This window comes from Chelonoidis abingdonii, chromosome 5, assembly GCF_003597395.2.
Source record: "Chelonoidis abingdonii isolate Lonesome George chromosome 5, CheloAbing_2.0, whole genome shotgun sequence".
NCBI classification, from domain to species: Eukaryota; Metazoa; Chordata; order Testudines; family Testudinidae; genus Chelonoidis; species Chelonoidis abingdonii.
In genome coordinates, this window is record NC_133773.1 from 120,393,622 (window position 1) to 120,416,928 (window position 23,307).

General features: G+C 40.7%; 1 protein-coding gene across 1 annotated transcript in view; it reads left to right on the forward strand.

Annotated features, from left to right (window-relative positions):
* Nucleotides 1-23,307, forward strand: part of EVC (EvC ciliary complex subunit 1) — a 110,473-nt gene that overhangs the window by 86,868 nt on the left and 298 nt on the right. Inside the window, exons 12-19 of the mRNA XM_032791998.2 lie at nt 749-961; nt 9,740-9,849; nt 11,235-11,445; nt 16,043-16,249; nt 17,020-17,164; nt 18,922-19,033; nt 21,310-21,436; nt 22,044-22,137. Of these exons, the coding sequence (XP_032647889.1) occupies nt 749-961; nt 9,740-9,849; nt 11,235-11,445; nt 16,043-16,249; nt 17,020-17,164; nt 18,922-19,033; nt 21,310-21,436; nt 22,044-22,137 (1,219 nt within the window). The remainder of the gene's footprint in view (nt 1-748; nt 962-9,739; nt 9,850-11,234; nt 11,446-16,042; nt 16,250-17,019; nt 17,165-18,921; nt 19,034-21,309; nt 21,437-22,043; nt 22,138-23,307) is intronic.

A 23,307-nucleotide genomic window follows, 5' to 3' on the forward strand; every position in this document is an offset into this window, starting at 1 on the left:
CAAGGCTACTGATCAGACTCATTAAGACACCGAAAATATTGCAATTCATGGACCTAATCATGCAAACACATATGTACATAACTTTTTATTATGTATTTGTATTATACTAGTGCTCAGAGGCCCTATTGGGGTCCTAGTGTGCCAAGCGCTGTATTTACAGTTCCTCTTCCAAATAACTTACTGTTTAAAAAAAAGACAAGACAGACAGCGAGTAGAATTACCATTTTAGAGATAATAAACAGAGGCAGAAGGAGATTATGTAACTTGCCCAGGATCACACAGGAAGTCTATGGCATAGCCAGGATTTAAACTGATATCTCCTGAGTGGTAGGCCAGAGCTTACCCACAAGACCTATCCTTTCTTGTAACTCCAGTGGACTTGCTAAATTTTATGCACATAAGTGTTAAGTGATGGCAGGATTGGGGCCTAAATAAAACAAGATATGGGGGGGGGAACAGTTCTGGAGGATGATCTGGGAGTTACTAATAATAAGAGGGAAGTATTTCCGAAAGAGGTGTGCGGGGAGGGAAGGGCATAAGGATAATTTTCAGAGAGAGAGAGATGCATGTAAGAGAACAGGTAGCTGGATAGAAGCAGGAAGATAGAAGTTAAAAAACCAGAAGTGGGAGAATGAAATGAAGGGCTGTGTATGCAGGAGAATTGGGATGCCAAGAGAGAGCAGGAGAAGGTGGTCAAGGGAATGAGATATAAGCAATGACATAAATGAATCTGTATCTCTGTTGTTAGGAACTGTGTTCTGGAACTTCCAATGCTTTAGATGAGTTGGTGCAAGAGTTATTTCTTCAGACTCTTCCTACCAAGACTGGTCTGTCTTTAAGAGAATGTGAACTTCTAAAAGAAGAATGTCAGGAGAATTTGATCCTTCAGTTAGAGAAATGGGACAGCTGTAGACAAAAGCAGTGGAAGCTCTTTCAAGAACAACTGCAACAAGAAAAACAGGTATGGATTCAAAAATTGTGGCAGGTATTGAAATTCTCAAATCACAAACTGTTTCATACTTATAGCCCGTTACAACTAGTTTTTCAATGTTCTCAGTTTAAGCACTTGTTTTGGCTTTCACTTTGTGCTGTCCTTTTAAAATGTATTATTGGTCCTGCTTGATTATATAGTACATCTTGATATTTACATATAGTAGTCACACAATACTACCTTGCAGTGATCTCATCAGCTGATTAAATAAATATAATCCAGTGAAATTATTTTCTCAAGTTGGATAAAAATTAAGATATTGATTGGTAGTAATTAGCAAATCAGCTGCCACAAGGTGGTTAAGAAACTGTTCTCCACAACCATTCTTATGGTTTCCTCCATGAAAAGTGATATATGTGTGAGACCATATTAAGTGTCCTACTAAGGCTAGTTCTGTGATTTACCATACAGTGGTTTTACATTCATTTAGAAAACTTGAGAATATAAAAAGCTTAAACAATAAATTAAAGAAAGTTCTTAAGTATGTTCCACCCACCTTTTCCGTGGTTTTGAGATTTTCCCTGTGCATCTCATGGGTTAATTTATCTTTCTTTTGATCGGAGAGTGGAACATTTAGCTAGCCTGTTATTTCAGAGGTCTGAAAAATAGTTATTTTAGTCACCTATTCTGTTTCTGTGTTTCACAAACATTTGGAACTCCAAAATGTTAAAATACACTACAAAGTTAGGCTCCAATCCTGCAAATGCTTATGTTAGCTTTTGAGTGGTGGAAGCTGAAATGCTAGAGGAAAGATACTTATGCAAACCCTATATTTCCCTAGCTTTCTTGCCTTTATAAAACCTGTTCTACCCTCTGACTATATGTTGGAGAAAGTCTCTTAAAAATATGTATAAAGCCAGTACTGAACTGCACTCCATTTAACAGAAAGACCCAGTCTTTGGAAGCTTTTGAAAGGGTCATCTCTGCTCGTTGAAAGAAAGGTAATTTAGTCCTGGGCAATATACGTGTTTGAAGTCAATGAAGCGACAAAGGAATTAGGGTCTAATCCAAACCCCAGTGAACGATGAAAGCCTTTCCATTGATTTCAGGAAGCTTTGCATTAGGCCCACTATGAACAGAAATGGACGTGGGAGTTTGAATTCAGGAACTGAGATTTAATGAGCCAGATTTCCCTCCAGCTGGATGGATCCCAGCCCAAAGACAGTTGCAACACGGAAGTGCCATCAAACAGCTGTGCATGGTCAGGAAAAACAAATGTTTGAACGTGGTGGCCAGAAATGAAAAAACCAAAACAAGGTGGGATTCTAGCCGGGAATAAGTGAGAGCGCAGAGAAATTCAGAGTTGTAAGTGGGAGAGGAAAGAAGAAAGGAAATTAGAAAATGGAGCAGAGGAGGATGGAGAGAAGAGCTACAAGGGGGGGAAAGAAGTGATGGAGAAAGAACAAATAGTCTGGATGGAATCCCTTCATAATGATGTCATTTAGGCAGCCACAATCATAATACCACTGGCATTCATTGACTAGAGAGATAAGAAGGTAGTTCCATTAGCTCATCTCTAAAGATCTGAAATTAGGTAGTGATAAAATGTACTGAGATATCAAGCTTGCTCTCCAAACTGCCTTATTTCAAAATCATTTATACTTATCCTCCGTGACCTAGGGGCCTCCAGCACATCTTCAGAATAACTGTATCTGTGTGGAGCATGTGCATGTGTCACTGCATGCTGAAGAGTACATTACATATCTTCCTCTGGGCTGGTCTACACTACAGCAGGGATCAACGCTCTGACATCGATCCACCAGCGGTCGATTTAGCAGGTCTAGTAAAGACCTACCAGATTGACTGCAGATCGCTCTCCAGTCAACCTCTTTACTCTACCCCCAACAAGAAGAGTAAGGCAAGTCAACAAGAGATTTTCTCCCATCAACCCCCCACGGTAACTTGACCTAAGTTATGTTGACTCCAGCTATGTTATTCACGCAGCTGGAGTTGCGTAGCATAGGTCGACTTACTGCGGTAGTGTAGACATAGCCTCAGGGTTAATACTGCCAGATAACGGCTGTTTAGACAGCACTAAAAGACAGAATTCAGCAGCCATTCAGTTCAATCCCAAACATGTATTCCAAATTTAAATGAGGCCGTTGAATACCCTTCGGTTTTAGTGCATCGCAACATTCATGATGGGATGGCCAAGTAAAGGATAATGTTTCATATATTTCTTTTTAAAAAGAATAAAGGCTTTAGCAGACAATTATGTTAATTATCTTAGAATTATAATATAGGAATATCTATTATAATATAATCATCACACCCCTCTCTAAAGTGCCATCATAATTGTACAGATCATTTTTCAATGTAACACTTGTCTATGCAAAAGAGCTTTCACGAGGGCCTGTCCGAAATTGTGGAACAAACTTCGACAGGAACTAAGGGCATATCTGTTTGGGGAAATGTGCCAGTATAATTATATTGTTATAGCTTGCTGGTATAACTGTCCATGTGGATGCACTCTTCAAGATTAATGTCTTTTTGTTGTTGATTTTATGTCTCATTGGAATTGGTTTAAACTAAACCAAAAAAAAAAAAAAAAAAGGCACTCAATCCCCAAAGAGAGCATCCACACAGGTAGGTATACATCAGAGCTTAGCAATATGATTATACCAGCTGTATATGATTATATGATTATACTGTGCTGGTAGATTTCCCTAAGAACCATCAAAGACATCACCATGTTCCACTCCAAGTGTAAGGTGCATATCTTTGACCTGTCTTCTCTGGTGTACACATTTAAAAAATTAACTGAAAAACAAAACCCAACCAAAACAAACATTTAACCGCACATGCAATTCTTCCCCAGGGTCGAGGATGAGAGAATGAACCACATGACAAATGTTAGTCATGTCACTTAATGCCCTGCTGAAAGACACTCAGCTACTACAGTGCTGAGGATGGGATAGGAACCAATGTATACATATACAATAGAATTTACATACATTTTCATGTACAAGGCATAATTATGTAGGGCACAAAGTTCTCATCTGCATTTTGAACAAAGTAAGAGCATATGATCAACTATTCTACAGAATTCTTTAGTCTCTTCATTTCCAGAATACTTTTCCTAAGGGGCCTGCAGCTTTCTTATCAAGATGATTCAAGATGCCTTTAACATGTAACAGATTTTATTTCTTTGGAGTGTATTTTTCTTTGCACTGACTGATTCAGAGCACATCTGGGATGGGAGTCCCTTTAGAAAAAACCCTCTTTATTTCATTGTTTTGTGGGTTTTTTAACAGACATTTTGCCCGGCAACCTAGAGGACACAACAGGTGCAAATGGGAATAAATTAAGAATGAAAAGAAGGTATGAGCAATTTGCATTGTAGCCCCCTAGCTCAAAACTTAGAGAAAATAAAGTTAATGTCTGTGCTCTAGTTATACACAGCCGGATGCTGGGCTTGGTTAACTGTGTTACCTGGCATTCAGTATGCATCACACACCATCTACAGGCTGGCTGAGCAACATTCCTTCCTATGTGCTAAAAATGTCAGCATCTTCCCCTCCTTTTTAAATTCCAGAGGGGAAATGGGGGATGGGGGGGAAGAAGAGAGGGAAAGAGAGAACATGCAAGTGAGCTCATGGCTGTGTTCAATTTGCCATTGTGTCTGAGGGTAACTCACAAAAAAACTGTATGGTTTTGGTTGCATAGTGGAGAGCTATTCCACTCTCTTGTTGGCTGAGAGCGGTGCCCACTGCTTCAGCAGATCACATAATTGGCCTGTTGCCAGGAAACAAAGCTGCAGCAAAACAGAGACGCAGGAGGAGGAAGGGGCTTCCATCAGTGAGCCTTCCAAATCCCTAGTTTGACTCCCACAAAGGTCAGAGTCTGCTTACACAATAATTTTTGACATAGCATGTGCATCTTATCTCCCTCTCTGAGTCTGGTGGATGCTCAGTATGTCACAGTGAGTGAAATAGCGCATCTTTTCAAGTAGTCTAGTATACCTTTTAGTTACATTCCTCTCCAACCTTAATACTCCCACTTCAGTTATTGTTCCTGTATCGAGAGTGGTCTGTAGTGGTTAGAAGGGGATGAGGAATCAGAGCTTTTAAGTTCCAGTCCAGCCACTGACTCAGTACCACAGAGCATGTCACCCAACCCTCCCACTGCACCTCAATTTACCCATCCATAAGCTGGGTATAACACTAACCTGTGAGATTTTAATAGTATTTAAGGCCAAACTGAACCACTTAGACACAGGTGTGTACTGAAGGGGAAGTGCTATAGCATACCACTTCAGGAGAGTTCAGGGAAGGATTGTGCTTCAGAGGCATACAGTCCCTCCCCACACAGCCTGGTGCGCAGGAGGATGGTATAGGCTGCACTAGCTTTCCTGATAGTCTCACCTTCTCTCTTCAGTGCTCCCAGCCTGCTTTTCAGGCTGGTACGAGGGCAAGGCATGGAGTAACAAGCACACTCAGGGACCATACTCAGGTGGTGGAAGCTAGAGCAGCCCCATGGCATGTCTAACCTGTGCTGGGACTTAGAGTCACACAGACCAACTCTGAGAATGTGAGTACTGTAACCAGCTATAAGTGTTAACACCTTACCCACCTCCCTGATGCAGCTGTGGAAGCTCAGTGCAGCAGAGAATCCAGTCTTCTCTCCAGGCCTTCCTCTTCAGTTTGCCTGACAAACACTAACCTGACAAGGGCCAAATTCTCTCTTGACTTTGGATCTCGCTGTGCCACATCAGTAGTGCAAAGCAGCTCTGAAGAGGTGCATATAAGAAGAGAGCCTCTGTAGGCATAGAGCCAGCAGGTGACCGAGGAGAAAGCGGGGCTTCCTGGACTCCAGCAAGGCCCAGCTGCTGTCTTTGGCCATTGGCATAGTTTAAAGAAGCCTACATGTTGCTCTGGCCTGTAGATGGAGGCTGAACCAGACCAGTGCAGAGCTGACTGAGGATAGGAGTGTAAAGGAGGCATCATGCTACCTTTGTGCACATGCCCTCTCAGTGGTGCATTCCTCTCTTATGTCCAAGGATCTGGGCCTATGTGACTAGTTCTTTATTCAAGCCTGTTTGCAAGGGTTTTCACTGAGAGGGAACCTTAGACACAAACATATTTTTCAGCTTATTAATGGTCCTTGTTTCCAAGGAGTCACCACAGGAACCTTTATCCATATTTATGATTCTATATTGTGCTAGATGTCCTCTCAGTGAAAACTATGACTCACTCATTTTCTCTAAGCGAAATTTACTTAGCCTTGTACACAATGTTGGTGGTCAACAAATAATAAACAGTAATGAATATATTTCCTTTCTTTATGATCTTTCTGAGTCACTTGGCTTGCACCTGTCTGGAATGGACAAATTTGGCTTTTTGTTTGATTGCAAAAATAATAGAGTCTTTCCTTATTAATTTAATCCACAAAATATTAGAGAATAAACTGGCATATAAACACCTAAAAACGACTTCTCTGTCAATAGCCAGGTATCCAAAAAACAATGGCAAGAAAGCTGCCATTTACTGTCTCTCTCTAAAATTTCCTTCTGAAAATTAAGAGTCTGCTCATCTCTTCTCATCTGAACTGCTCAGAGAGAGAGAGAAAGAGTGTGAGAGAGTGCACAATACATAGCACTGTGGAGAAATTTTAGAAATAAAAGGGCTCTCTTGAGATATGCAGTTAGCTAAGAAACAGCTGGTAGCTTTTCACAAGCTAAGGTGCAATTCAGACCAGTAAGGGTTTGTGTCACTCCCTGCTCTGTAACGCTGGCAGCTTTAACTGCTCTGCTGCTGTGGCTCACAGCCTGGACACTAGCAGACAACAGTGCAGTATCCGGAGTGTCTGTGTGCTGTGCAACCCTGATTCAGTACACTGAGCTCAGCAGCCTGCCTACAACAAACAGCCCTACACTGGTTTCCACCAGCTTTGGTTACATCTGGCAAGATGACCCCAAAACCCCCAGTCCCGAATTTTCCCAAAACCTGTGTAGTCTGCAACAGCCCTTTCCTGGACCATTCAGAGAAATAATATGGTTTGTTTGCTTTGTTAAAGAGATAATACTCAGCAGCTTGCCACATTCACTGGAGTTAACAATTACAACCATTCAAACACAGCACTGGGGTGGTTTAGCCTAAAAGTAAACCAAATTGATTAACAAAAGAACATAGCTTATGTGATTCAAAGTAAAATAAAAAGTTAGAGAGGGTTATAAACAAACAAACAGTAAAAATGTGCTTTCTAATAGCTAAAATTTAACTCGGTAAGTTACTGTCTTGGTTCAAGGTTGATTTCTTATCAATCTTTTGTTCCAGGACACTTCAACCTTGTTAGTTAAAGAATCCATCTTTCCCAGCTTGCAAGAGCTCGGGCCCCTTGTTCAGTAATGGATGCTAGGATGGCTTATTCTCTTTCCTTAAAACTTCCCAAACTCACAGTTTTGTCCCCACGCTCGGGATGACCTCGTGCTGTTCTTCCCTCCCTGTAGACTTCCTATCCTCCACGTTTTGGGTCACAGTTTGGTTAATTTCATTGGAGACATGTAGATAGCTGCCTTCCCTCCTATCTGAGAGAAAACCTGTTTCTCTCTGTGTTTGGGCACAGACTTTAAAGCTTAATATCATTAATTATCCACGTTTCCTCATATAGTATTAATAGATATATTTCAGAATGATATTGATCACCAGTGTGTCATTAGCTTCCAGAAAAGACCTTACTTGATCCACTTTTGCAATACAGTAATATTGTATACAATGAGTTGATTTAGTTATTTATTTGAAGGTTTTAGCCCAACTCCCACCCCGAGGCAGTCTCCCACATGCAAGGTTGATGGCTTAGTTTCCATTCTATGTAAATGTGCCTTCATTATCTATGCCTGAGGACAATACAATACACATTTTCTTTGTCTAAGGCAGACTGGGCTTATGCATTACTTGCCAAACACATTTAAAGAACATAATTCTAGCACATACTCATAACTCTTTATACATACCCTGTACTTACATCATGAAAGAATATTAATGATCAGAGAGTTGTTAGCTTTCCAGTGGCATCTTACAAGGCACCATTTAGCTACAGATTAATGACAACAGTGTTTTACCTGTAGTGAGTATGTCAGTCCTGACACAAGCTGCTGATACAGAGTAGTGAACCGCAGTTAGGTCTGTGTGTCACCACCCTATCCATGAACAGAATGGCCCAAAGAGAGATGTTGGTACAATTATATTATTATTACAGGCATTTAGTTGGAACCCAACCCTGTGATATCCGAGGGCTTTATAAAGCTTCATTTGACACCTGCAGTTGCACCTGCTTGCAGCTTTACCAGTCAGCTACGAATCCAAGATTTCAATCATTTTAGATGTCCTGGCCAAATAGGTGCATCTTGCCAAATAGGTACCCTTCCAAAAGCGAGGTGGGCTCAGTAATGTCTACAAGGAGTGAATAGCAGATAGGAAGACCCAGTATCAAGCTTTACCATCAACACCTACAAGCATCTCACCTTATCCAATTCTCTTGCACCTGCAAGCTTCTCACCTTGTTGTAAGGTCCAATTCTCTGCTGGGGTTAATGGGCTCAGCTCTCTCAATTTAAGTGGTGATTTGTCCACTTACTTCAGCAGAAAATGTTCTGGATGAGTACAGATCACAAAGTGGATGGGAGGCAGTTCTTGAGATGGCATATATAAAACTCTAAATTAACTTTACACATCTCTCTCAGCCTAACAAGTACCTTGAATTTCACCAAACAGTCATTTGGCTCCAGTGCAGCCTAAAAATATAATGCTTCAGCCTTCAGTAATAGAAGAGCTTAGGGCATAAGTGCCCATATGTTATAGGTTTATTGCTGGCAGTATTGTTAGCACAGCACAAGATGAAGTTAAGGACAGTCCCTGCCCCAAAATGTTTACAGTCTAAAAGACAGGTATATTGATCAAACAAGCTGTGTTGGGAGAGCCAGGGGAGGAGTTAATTTAAATTTTTTTTCACAGATAGGTAAATTGAGACACCAGCAGATTAAACTCCTTGTCCAAAGCTGCACAGTGGCTGAGTGGTAAAGTCGTAAATGGAATCTGTAAGTCCAGATCCCAATCTCCTTTTCCAAGCTCTAGACAGCACTATCTCCCTTACCTTGCGAACTGTATGGAATGTGCAGTATTGTTATAGCCTGTTGGTCTCAGGATATTAGAGAGACAAAGTGAGTGAGGTAATAAAAGCTATGGTCCAATAAAAGATATTACCTCACCCACCTTGTCTCTCTGTATGGAATATGGCATCTGATGCAAGATGACAACATTTTCACCTTGTTCAGGAAAAGTAACAAACACACTGTCCTTCAGAAAGGGTCGTCAGGTATGATTTTTTCAGTGTTCCAAAAAAACGTTTGAAGCTCACAGACATCACTCATTAAAATATTATTGTGCCTGTTTGTTTGGTTTCCCTTTGCCAGACAAGTGAAGAGACCACAAAGTCAAATCAATGAGAAGCACACCTCAGCCCTGCCAAGGCTTACTGAAGTCTGTGGAAAGACTCGCACTGTCTTCAGTGAGCCTTGCATCAGGCCCGTATGTATTGGAAAAAATACTCCTGAACAGCATAGCTTGACAGCAGGGGCATCTGTAAATACTGCAGTGTGAATGCTGTATGTGAGAGCAAGGGAAATGAGGGTCTGTTACATTGTTCATAAACACATTACAGAATAAAACCCTAATTCATCGTATTGCACCATTTAAAAGTGATTAAAATGAGGAAATCCTAACATGGTGGAGTTTTCCCCCTCTTCTCTTAGCTGTGGACCAAGGAGTATGCTTTGTCTGCTGTGATGCAAAAACACCTGTCTGAGAAACATGAGAAGATTATCCAAAATGTTTTAAGCCGATTAGGTGGCCTCTGTGAGGAGTGAGTATGGTCTTATAGCTTTTAAGCAATACTGTAAAACTGCAGGTGTAATGAAAAACTCTAAGATAATCCAGGCTTGGGTGGGGAGTGATGAAGAGGGACTCTTCAGTTATTCATACAGAGAGAGAATTACCATAGGTTTTAAATTGAATGAGCATTAATTTTTCACTAGCTAAAACTGCAAAAATCCTATGATAAGGAAAAGCAAACATCCTCACTGTGTCACATTAATGCTTACTAGTGATCATGATGGGTTACATGTGGATCTTTCATCCTGGTAGGACAATCTGTGGTTTGTCAAAGGGTTTGTTCTCAGTACATTTATTCTTGTTTCTGAATCACCCCTAACTTCGCACTCATAAATTTGCCTGCTACTTAGGAATTTGATTTCTCTGTCTCACTTTGTAGCAGGCCAGGGTCCCTGCTACAGACTAACCATAGCCTCCCACAAGATGAAGTGCTCAGTTCACTAGTCTTCTCTCTTGACCTTTAATCCTTTCTGCTTTTAATCTGATACACAACTGTACATATTTGTTGATACCACTTACTTCGTCCTGCCCACTCTCTCTTCTTGTCTTGATGATGAAAACTACAGCTTCATCTCCTCTATTTCAGCTAAATATCTCTGACAGATACAGTTCCTTTGGGCAGGAGTAGCCATCTCAATAAACACAACTCCATGTCTTCTGTCTTTTTTCATTAAGTCACCAAGTGTCTTCATTGGTCCATAACTTTGACATTGTCTGCTAATCTGAAATCTTTCTCCTAGAGTATGCATGCAGATCTGCTTATCGCTGTCTCTGCAATATGCCATTGTATACTACAGTCTTGACACCACCTTTTGCATAAGTCCTTAGTATTTCTTTATTTCCTCTGACTATTGCAATTCTTCTCCATGACCTCCACGTTCTGAATCTCTATTATGTTCAGAAAGCTGATGCCACCCTTCTAACACACACAACACACACTGGAGCTGAATGCCTACCTTGCCCCACATCCTCAGACAACTCACTTAGCTCCCTATCCATGTCAGGAGGTGGCTCAAAATTGCCCTCTTTATTTCTTAAAAGGCACCATGGAATTCCTTGCTCCCCTCCACTCGACTACCACTTGTCTCAGCTCCGTCTTAATTTCTTTGCCTCCTCTCCTTTTATTTTTTTTCCTTTTTCCTTTGTCACTACAAAATTGGAAAATTGTCATAGTGACATCTGTACTGTATAACTCTGTAAAGCATTTTGGGATATCATTTGTATGACAGACCCTGCATTGTATTTGTTGCAACTCTTTCATCTAGGAGTCATGACTGTCATTGTTGAACATAAATATGCAAAATAAAGTAGTTTGGTTGATAAATGGAGATTAAAAAGCCATGATCCCTTTCACAGGTCTGCTAAATACATATTACAGAAGCACAGACTCTTGCTGTGTTCAGTTCTCAGAAGGTTAGCAGTCCGAAATGTTGCTATGGCTACTCTGACTCACATGAAAATGTCCCAGAAGAAAAGCTTGCTTCAGGAGCTAAGAGAACAACATACCCTGCAAAAGAGTTCCTCACACTGTCAAGATGAACACCAGTGGCAACTACAGAACGCAATGGTATTTATAGTTTCCTGACCACTTTTGCCATAGTTCTTGCCTTGTATAATGTCTGACATTGAAAGCAGCCTTAGGAGTCCCAAAAAATTAAAGAACAACAAGGAAAAGAAATAACCTCAATTCAAAAATTTACCCATCATTGACATGTAAAGTGCCTTAGCACAAGTATCATTGTTTCAATAGAAAATTATGGTTTCCTGCAGCCTTAGGTGTACAAAGGACATCACTCCTCCTTTAGCTGTAAGGCTACTCTAGCAAGAACAACAAAGATTTTTGTTTATTTGATATGAAAGCAACAGTTGAAACATACAGTGCTAGCATGTAAAGGAAACAAGCCCATGCAACAAGATATGAGAAATTCCCATCAGAGCAGTGAGTAATCGTGCACTTTAAAGGCCCTTCGCTGGGGTAAAGAGTTCTTATGTCTCTCAACAGACCCAAAAATATGTTCTGTGGTGGTCATTCACATCCACTCGAGAGGCTGGCCATCTTCTCTTTTTCGCTGAGTTAGGTCTTCCCTAACTCAGCAAAGTCCTCTAGTTGATCTGTTTTATGTATTTCTAGAGCTGATGGGAGTTAAATATATCCATTGGCCCATCTTGAGTGTCTGCTTCCAGGAACGAAGTGTAGTTTGTATCTGCATGACCTTTCTTGAAGGTTAATCTTCAGTTCAGTTATTTTCTTATGTATACTTATTATAGATTTCAAATATCAACACTCCTATCAGTCACTCAGGTTAGTCCCCAACCCAGCCAACACTGCTAGATATACAAGGTTGAATTTCTTATGAAACACAATGTAGCTGTTTGACCTATGAAGAGTGCCTTCAGAAGCTAACTCCACCTGTAGCAGATGAGTAGCTTCTGTGCAACTCAACCCTGGTCTTTCTTCAATTGCCTGCCTGTTATTTGACTCTATCTTTCATTCCAGGCCTTAAGTAGGAAGTTCAGCAACTCTGTCTGCAACCAGATCCCAGTATACTGTGGATACTTATTTGGTATGGCTTTGTCCATCAAAGTATTCCCTACTGAATGGAAGAGTCTTGTGTATTATAAATAATGCCTCAGATTAAAGATGAAAAAACAAACATTTTTTCCACATTCCTTGCATTTAACGTACCTCCCACATGATAGCCACATGAACACTGATCTGCAGCAGAGACTATATTCCTCAGCAAAATAGATCTGGGTAGATCAGATGCAGGGCATAAAGAATGTTTCTTTCATCCTTCCCCTTTTGTACTGCTCTGCAGAGGCCAGCCACAAATTGTTCCTCTAAAGAAGTGCCAAGAACAGCACCTTATGATTCCCCCTACCACAGGAGAAAGGGGAAAGGAGCGGACTAGCAAAAAAAGAAAAAATCCAAGAATGTTAAATGGGATCCTCCAAAACTAGAATCCAGAGCCCCTACATGAGCAAGGCTGGGAGAGGATAACTTAGATTGTCTGACTGAGAAACTTTTACTTATTTTTAAAACTCATTTAAATTTGAGCATATGCCATTTTAGATGTGCTGTCAGACAGCGTAATGGGGGCAATGAATCTTCTAATTTAGTATAAAAATGTAAATGTCGTTCAGGAAAACAGCAACACAAACCCAAAGTTCAACTGTGATGAGATGACATTTGTGCCTTGTTAAAAAAAAAAAAACAACAACAAAAAAAATCAGAAACATCTGCCTGAATTATAAAGAAAGATGTGTCAGAACAGCCCAGCATTATCATGGGCACTCTCACCTTGCAAAATACCTGTAGGTAGTTATAGTTCTACTATCATTTCTTACTTTCCATGAGGAATGTAGTTACTTGGAGCAGCTGCCAGATTAAATTTTTATTTTGTGGGAAGCTTAACCTCAAAATAAAGAGAGAAAGAAAAGCGTGTCCCACATTTCATTCTAAATAATATTTATTTGAAATGCAATTTTCATGAACACTCTCTTCAATCTTGTTCCTGTTTTATCCCATCCTACTCCCTTACTTACATTAGTGTCAGGTTTCAGAGCAGTAGCCATGTTAGTCTGTATCAGCAAAAACTATGAGGAGTCCTTGTGGTACCTTAGAGACTAAAATTTCTTTGGGCATAAGCTTTCGTGGGCTAAAACCCAAGGATGAAGTGCTGGTGACTGCTGGTGACTTCCAGGAATTAGCTCATTCCAGCTCCGGACACCCTCTGCAGGCTGGTGATCTCTCTGGCCCCCGTGTTCCTCCCAGGACCTGGTGCCTCTTTAACTGGGGTGCTGCCCCCTGCCAGTAACCCCACAGTTCTGGTCTCCTCCTCCCAGGGGAACCTCCGCCCACTATCCCCACTTTGCCTCAGTCTTGTCTACTGCCAGTCATCACTTAGCCCCTGTTCACTGGGGCAGACTTCAGTGTATCAGCCACTCATCACAGGCAAAGGGGTTTAGACCTGCTGCCTCTGCCTACCTGTGGGCTGCCCCTTCGCAACTCTAGTACCCAATTGGCCTTACCCTAGGCCTGCAGCCTGGGGGTTTCCAGGCCAGAGCTCCCCAGCTCCTTTTGCCTTCCCCCAGCCCTGGTCCACCTTGGGCACCCAGGTACACTCCCTAGCAGCCAGGCCCTTCTCCCTCTAAAGGCAGAGAGAGAGTGAGACTGCTTCCGCCCAGCAGTCCCTTTATAGGGCCAGCTGAGTCAGTCTGAGGCATGGCCGCAACTGCGGCTGTTTCCCCACTTAGCCTGGGCTGTTCTCCCAGCCTGCCGGCCCTCTCCCAGGGCTGGAGCGAGTCACCACCCTGCTACGTGCCCAAATAAATTTTAGTCTCTAAGGTGCCACAAGGACTCCTCATAGTTTTTTCATATTAGTGTGACATTTTGACTTGAAAGGACAAGATGTGTCACAGCATAAGGACTTCAATCTGAAGGATTTGAAATCTGCTGTAATCATGAGACTCATCTGAATAATCTGAGCCCTACATGACATATCGTTTTTAAATACTGAACTCTTTCTCCTGGAAGCTGTCTGCTATAACAACAGTATCTTGCTCTTATTTATAACTTTTCATCAGCAGATCTTCAAGCGCTTTACAGAAGAGGTCAGTATTAGGACTAGCTGGTAAACAATTCCATTGTGCAAAACATTTCAAGGTTTCAAAATTAATTTTTGTTCCACTGCACAACAAAAATTAGAGCTTCTGGAATTTTTCACAAAAAACATGAGACAGAGACCAACCCCTCCCCAGCACAGACCTCCCCAGCCAGTAGCTTAGTAGTTAGAGTATTTATGTGGGATGTAGGAGACCAGGTTCAGCTCCCTGTTCTGCCAGTTCAGAGTGGGTTGGTTTCTCTCTCCCTACTTTCAGAAATTCCAGCCTGGACCTGAGAAACTTCCTGATGACATTTTCATTGAAACCATCACATTTGCACAAAACATTTCAGTTTTGGCAAAACAGTTTTCAATAGAAAAGTCTTGCTGAAAATTTTTCAACCAGCTCTAGTCAGAATCATTATCCCCATTTTACAGATGGAAAAACTGAGGCATAGACGTGAAGTGACTTGCCCAAGATCCCTCAGCAGTGAGCTATGCCATGTTATTTATGTGTTAGCTTTCTGTACGCTCACAGATGGGTAGCACAGAGAATTTGCTTCAGAAATGTGGTCTTTTCAGTGCTTCCTATTTGGAGGGACTTCTTGGGATTCAACAAATCCCTAGTTTGCTGTGTGCAAGCAGTACGTGACCCACTTCTGCCATCACTAATAGGTATCAATTAAGTAAATAGCATTTATAGCAGACAGAGTCAAGGGATATAGAAATAATTGCAGTGCCTGGAACATGTTCCTTTCTACAAGTCTTTTTACCTCACTTATTCTCTCTGGCTTTTACTGACTATATGTTTAAAATGTGCCTCATTTCCCCCTTCTCTCCTCCCGCTAGAGAAAACAGGTGTTTTGCATTAGTATTATCTTCTAAGACCTTACAACATACTGCACTCATCACCATCTTATCTGAGTGCCTGAGCATAGTTCTTTCTTAGTGCCTTGAACTTCAAAGGATCCCAAAGTAGTTTTTCCTACTTTCCATATAAGAATTGCTTCATTCAAAATGCAGCTGCCTCTGGGGTGAAACACATCATCCATTTAAGCGTGCCTAGCAAAACTGAACAACAGTTTAGGACAAAATGGAAAGAAAAATACAAAACAATTGAAACAGCGGTAAACAATTGTAGTTACCCAAATTGGAATAAAGCCAGGTCACTGAGGTTTGCGCACTAGCTGTTCAAAGCTTAGCTACCAGAAGTGGTCAATACCTCAATTTCAAATCTTATCTGAAAGAGGATGCTACCCCCTAGTAGTACACATCATGAACATTCTAAATACACAACCACTCACCCATCTCTGGAGGGAGCCAGAAATAGGTACATACAGATGTAATCGAAGACAGCCTTGTTGCAGGGGTGAAAGGAATTTCCTTTAAAAACCACACATACAATAGGGTCACACAACTTCAATATAGCTATTAAGATCAACAGACTTATCCCAAGGATGTCTTTGTCTCCTAAAGAATCAAGAGTCTAACGCCCAATTATTTGGCCATAAAGAAATGTAGTGGAATGTAGCTCTCTTATAGCTTTTATCTGATTACTAGGAATCTCACATTCTGGAAGAAGAGGAGAAGCTGGAGGAGGAAACTCAACAAACACGTTTGGAATTTCATCAGCAGTTAGTTGCAGAAATCCAAGAAGCTCTTCAGCTTGTGCAGCAGCACATGGAACAAGTGATTGGGCAGGCCTTGCTCCAGCATGCCCGGCAAGAAGCTGCTAAGCAAAGCTCTGACGATGGAGAGGACTTCAAGGTATATGATCTGTCCCTAACAGTCTTTTTAGGAAATACTTTCTGATAAAATAGAGGGACGCTATAATAATTTTTTATCCAGCGTCAGGAAGCATCACAAGCGGAAGAACTACAACTTGTTATATGATCTTACAAATTCTGTATAGAGATACAGAGCTCTTCTGCTGATTCATCCTGGCAGCCAGACCAGGTCTTAGGCCCAACTCAAGAGTATAAGAGAGTTGAGAGTTCTCTCCAAGACAGAGAGAATTAGTATGGTTAGGAGCATTTTGGGACCACTGCCCATTTACAAGGAGTTGAAGGTTAATAAATACTGTGAATTAAACAGAATTATTGCCAAGTCAAGACAAAAATTGGTTAACCCGTATTACAGTATATAGCAAGGTGGACAGAGATAAGAGGAGAATCTGCTTAATTTACTGTACAATGAAAAATGGGAGAGCTGTGTGTGCACTGTAGTTCATTGGCAGTCTGGGATGGAATGGGTCATGGAAACTGAACCCCTCCAGCTGAGGATTGAAGCATATTCGCAGGGAAAGCTTGCACTGTCACTATTCATGTTGTACTGTTCTGTGGATAAACAGAGGACCCTATTTTCCAGAACATCAGTCTGGCCCATTTCACAAGTACTAAATTCACAGACATGCACTTGCACACATGCACGCTAACCTTTAGAAGATTTCCGCCTGCCTTCTAGTTTGCTTCTTAAGCAGACAGACATTTTAGTTCTTCCCTTGATAAATTAATAGCTATTTGTACTGTGTATTGCAGGAGAGACTGATAGAAGCAGCTGTAGAGAGTGTATATGTGACCAGCAATGGTGTCAATAGACTGGTGCAACGCTACTACCAGCAAATAGAAAAAATCATGGATGGGCATGAAAACAGAAAACTTCAACAGCTGAAATCCTTTCAGGGTATGAAGAATAGCAGCAATTATGTGGTGTTAAGCTTTACTTTTGACAAATGCCATTAATGTATGTGTGCTTATGTGACAGGGCCCCTCCTTCACTACCTAGTGAACCTCACTGCCTGGCCAGTTGAGGTGGTTCTGGAGTCACAAATGTATACCCGGCTGTTTAGTTATGTAAGAGGGCACACTTAGCAAAAGATAAACTATGCAACATAGGTTTGTAGCAAGGACAGGCTTCCCTGCAGCCCACCCAAGCTTCCTTGTCAGCCACCTTTGCTTCCTGTTTCCTGTCCTTATATTCTCCTCCCCCGCCACACACACAATTACCTTGTTAACCCAGTGATTGCCACCCAGGTGCTCACAATCCCCTACCACAAAGTGTATAATTGCCCTCAGCTGGGCCTACAGCCGTCCCCAGGCTGCAGCACTGTCAGTGGTCAGAGTGCTGCTGTTAGCAGCTTGTCACCACATATAAAGATCTTTAAACATAAGAGAATGTAACAGTATGTCACAAAGAATTGAATTTGTAGATCTGCTTGCACCTTCAAAAAGAATACAACGTGCTGGAAGTATAATAATTATAAGCTTTGGTTTCCAAAATGTTACCGGTTCACCAAACTAAGACCTTGGCTGTACCAGACAATGACCATCACCTCCCATTCAGTTTTCTATGCTGAAGCATGCGATACAAGGGGTAGGAACTCCAGTGCATTTTAGAGGCTGCATTGTTGAATGGGAGCCATGCAGTAAAGAGTCCCTGTCTGTGTCATTCAGGATCTCTCGAAGGCTTTGGCCATGATTCAGCAGTGCATTCCTAGTCAGCACTGAACTTAAAAACCTGCTTAAATCCCAGTGTCTCTGATGGGCCTAAGCAACTGGCTACAGTTAAGCATGTGCAAAAATATTTTCCTAACTAGAGTTGGATTTAAGCATATGCCTAAATGCTTTGCTTAAGCAGGGCCCTGAATATCAATCATGACTAAGTGACAAAATATGGAGTGAGAGTTATGGCAGTTGCTCATTTAAAACATTTTGTTGTCTGTTTGGATAATATTAATGGTTCAACACATCAGTATTACTACTTACGAGCTGTGAGAGATTTAAATTTATAAGCAGCTGCTAAGAATGCGGTTTTGCTCTTTGATTGAAGATCCACACTTAGGGGAAAAATACTATCATTGCATTACTTGAGTATAAACCTACTGGCATGATAGGCAGAAATGTATTTATATTGGTAATAAAAACAGGAATGTATTAGACCCTCGACAATACAATCTAGACCTATGTGGCCCTAGACACACCCAGTGAAGAATCACAAATCAAACAAAAAGCAGTCATGAATTACTAGAGTGAAAGAATATTGAAGACCCATGTGCCTTTAATGCTATTCATCTTAGGTTTTTAATAACTATGAACCACTACTTCTCTGTTGTGATTCTAGTTTTAATTATGTTAAGAGACAGAATTGTATACCACTTATGTCTATCTTGTGACTCTTGCCACTAGCCATTAACATCGTTTCACTTAAAGTCACATTTTTCAGGACCATAACTACAATGTTAAGTGAGGAGTTCCTGTATACATAGCAGGTGTATGTAAGATGTACTTTACACACTAAAACAGCACTAACTTTGGAAAGACTGGGATTATATTGAATTGTGCTGATAAGAAAATTAAATTAATATATTGTCACAACTCAAAGTAAAAATATCCCAGGATTTGTTATTTTGAGCAGAAGATTTTACAGAAATGTTATTTTAGCAGAAAGGACTGAAAATAACAGACTCAGAAAAAAACAAGAAGAAAATGAACATTCATTGAAAGAAAAAGTGAATCAAGGCACCTGGAACACGTCATCTGCAGTCCATCAAAGGTGAGAGCAGGCAGGAATATTCCTTAATCTTGATATTTAAATCTTTGACTTGTTTCAGTTTTGTGAACTAAACTGTGATTAAATAACTTCAAACAACAGACCACAAAAACTTGTTCTTAAACATTTGGTTGTGTTTTGCCTTTAAAGAAAAAAGAAAGTGTAGTCTCAATTTATATGTATCTGAGCTCAGAGAATTGCTCTGTCACTAGTAAACATTTTGATGGTCATTAATCACAGTACATAGAGTAACACATAAGGCACTTGCTATCAGAACGGTTTTTTAAAAAAAATTTCAAACCATGTGCTAACTTTTAAAAGTTCTTTGAAGTAAAAATGACATTGAGACTGCTGCTTTCAGATACCAGATTAGACAGAATATGATGTTAAAACACTGAAAGTACTCTTGTTCACTTTTGAGTAAATGTATACTGTAATTAAGATAAAATTAAGGGATCATAAATAACCTTATTTAAAATGCAAAGAAGAGTACAATTAGCATCCTGTGCTTTCAAAGATACTGTATTATATTTAGGGCTAGATCCTCCAAATGGATCCAGCCCATAGAGTATTAGTGTAATTAATGGATTCTTATCCAATCAAAATCAGTAATTTGCTACATTTGATTTTACACAACTAAGCTCGTGATCCCAAAAGCACTTACTAACGGATATACTGTTTACTACAGTAAAAGGCTCCATTTTGCGTGTGTTTGCAGGACTGGTCCCTAAGTCATGAAGTTTGTGAGATATTTGTTTTTGTAATCTTTTCTGTACTATCTTCAAAAAGATCTAACTTGGCATGAGGAGTGACACAGACCGTTTCATTTTGACACATCAGCCAGGTTAAGCGTTTGTACAGATATTCTGCTACCTCTAACTCACTGGAAATCATTGCTTAAGTCCCTGCTCTTCATCCTCATTTGTAATATTATTACTGTTTAGAAGGAATCCATGCAACTAAGGGTTGTAGGAAAGATCTCGCTGCCCATCACTCTCCCTAGTCTTTGTCACTGGTTTTAGAGATGAAACAATTCACCTCATTTCACAAAGTTTAGCTGTTACTTTCTCCATCAGATATTTCATATAAAATACAATGAAGTCAACCTTAGTACAAGCAGAAGTACATAGTGATGGAGAATGTAATGTTTTGTTCATCCAAAGTAATATCTTAAAAATCAATCATCAACACTTACTCCACACTTGTCGTCGTGATTTCTTCTAAGCCCAAATCCTGGTTCTAAGGAAATCAGTGGGGAAGCTCCTATTCATACACATGGAAAGACTCCTATTGATTTCACTTGTGGTTGGTTTAGGGCCTCAATTCAGTTGTTTCATTCCGTGCTCAAAGAGCAATTAGAAAAAGCCAGCATTCTGTAAGCGTTCAACATTAAAATGGACCTCGATTAGTTGGTGGTGTATAGATAGCATTTGTAACTGAGAATGCTCTAAGACAGTGTTTCTCAACCTTTTTGTGCCGGCGACGCCCTTTGGACTTAAAAAAAACAATCATGACCCCTCCCCCCCCTTTACTAAGGCTTGAAAAGGTAGGGGGCTGACGTGGCCCAACCCCTGCCACATGGGGGCTGGGGCAGAAGCCACCCAAGCCCCACCAAAACTCATCCTGCAACCACCAGATTGAGAAATACTGATCTAGAATATCAAAGGCACTAGTAGTTCTCAGGAATCTCATGAGTGACTAATAGCGCTAATATAATAGCGAGGAAAGAAGCATTTCAGATTCAGCTAAGTTACAGAAATTCCTGTTCTACTGTACTAATATTAATCTTTGGCCAGCAAACCAAGGCAAGCAAAGAATACATTTGCTAATACAAGCACTGTTTGGCTCAGTCTGAACTAAACTGTGTCATACCAAGAGTGAAATTCCTAATTCTTTTCTCTTTTAGCTGTGCTTCCACAAGTCTTGGCACATAGATGATACAGGGAAGGACAAAGGAGCTGATCTGACTATGTCAGCCTCTAACCATAGAACATTACAAACGAGGGCCTAAATCTCACCAAAAGACTATCCAAAGCAACATATGCCCCTGAGAAAATCTACCAAAAGAGAGAAAAAATCATATTCCATTTAGTGACTATGGAAGCTGTAAAAATTAATTGCTTTGGCAAAATTAATGGTCTTTTTATGGCTGTAAGGGGTGATTTTAGTAGTCAGAGTTTCTCACTCTCTAAGAAACCTTCTAAATAGCACAAAAACAGAACTATTCCTTAAGTTAAACTCATTAAATCCTCTAAAATTAGCCTGCTTTCCTTCACCAGGATGTTGTTACAACAGCAAAAATTCTTGGCTCAGTTTGATGTGCAGCAGCAGGTTCGTCTGGACTCCCTAAAACAGAAGATACTGGTGTTGCATCATCTAGAAACACAACTTGAAAATCAGCTAAAGGTAAATCAAGGTAAAAGAAGTTGCAGGTATAGCTAGCTGAGAACTTGCTCCTTCTCCCATTGAAGGCAGTGGCAAAACTTCTGAGAGGCTCCAGGGGCTTTTTCCAAAGCTCATTGAAGTCAGCGGAAAAATGCCCCATTGACTTTAGTGGAATGTGAACCAGGCTCTATACATATGCAAAAGCCTTTTCAAGAACAGACCAAATAATGTGTTAAGTCCAGTCCTCCTAAAGGGTGTTCCATTAGCACAGAGAAGAACATTTGGTGAGTGGTTTATTTTAATGTGCATTTTTCTCACCTAAAGTTCCCTCTAGAACCAGTTGTGAGCATGCCCACCCAATCAATGAGAGAACATTTCTGTTGTCTCTGCATCACTTTCTCTTTGCTGAGCAAAAGCAGAAGACATAGCCTTATTACCACTAGTAGTACATTCTTTGGTTCATAGATGTGACCCTGGTGACTGCCTTTCTCTTCTCACTTCTAGACTCACGTATCCTCTCCATGAGTAGATTAGGATGGGCCTGGAATCAAACTGTTCAAACTGTTCAAACTTTGTTAGTATTCTTCTCTCTTATAAAGTATCATGATATGTCTTCCTTTGTGTTCAGCAAGCGGAACAGGATTTCATCACTGAGCTAGCTGCATTGGCCCGAGTTCCCCTCACAGTGCGCAAGCAGCCTTTAAATAGGAGCGTGCAATCAGGTTAGTATTGAGATGCTTGCTTGCCTGCCTATTTTTCTAACAGAGGGCCCTCCTAAGCTCTTTCAAGCCCAAGACATTAGTTCACTGGCTACACTCCTGTCTGACCACACTGGGAAAGGCACAAACAGCAGTGAGGCACCCATCTCACACTGAAAGAATGGGAATTGAGGACTTAACTGCCATTGTTACCTTTGAAAGCCTCTCCCTGAGTGGGAAATGTGTTCCAAGAGTTAGCTGCCACTCCTAGCTGAGAGTGGTGGGCTTTCCTGCTGGGTTACATCTTGTAAAAGATAGATGTAGGCACCAAATAAGAAGATTAAGATCTGAACATGCATCAAGGAAAAAGAGAGAAGCTCTGCTAAGTAGAGCTTCTGTCATGAAAGTTACCATATCATTTTACACATTTGTGTGAGTCTTACCAGACCTATATCCAGCAGGTTAAGGCCTTGGCTAGCTTAATTCTTCAACCCAGAATTACTTTGACACCTTCAGCATCCTCTTCAGAAACACCTGGCCATACAGAAGGACTCCATTCACAGATTAAAGTTATTTGCAAACAGTCATTAGAACTGAATCACTCAGATTTCTCTCCCTGGATGGAGAGGAAGGAATAATCCTCCTTCACTTCCCACCAACAGCCTAAAAAAGTAAACTCCTATGAATAAGTACAATCATAGGGGCTATGCATACTTACAAGAATTAACTGCAACCTTAATTAATTCTCTGTTTCAACTTACATGGACAAATTTGTTAAAATGACATCTAGTTTTGTCCCCACCATCAATTGTGATGCCAAATCTGCAGGTGCAGTTAAATGAATGTGCAACCTCCAGGTTGAAAATCCCTGACCTAGCTGATACCACTAATCAGTTGATGTAGTGAAATATTTAGGGTCAGCTTTCAGTTAGGTCCACAAGTTCAATTGAGAGTCAATGTCACCAATATTCCTAATTAAGACACATTTGAACCCACCCTAGCTCATCCCCATGCTGTCATCCCCCCAACAATTGCTTGTCCCTGTGAGTGCCTTAACTATAAATGCAAAACTAGAGACATAGTTGAGACCACACAAAAATTATGGACCATTAACATCAAAAGTTTGTCTACGTATTTCCTTAAAATTACAAAGCAGCTGCCTTTATTCTTTGGGTTGTAGCTCACAGCAGTCTC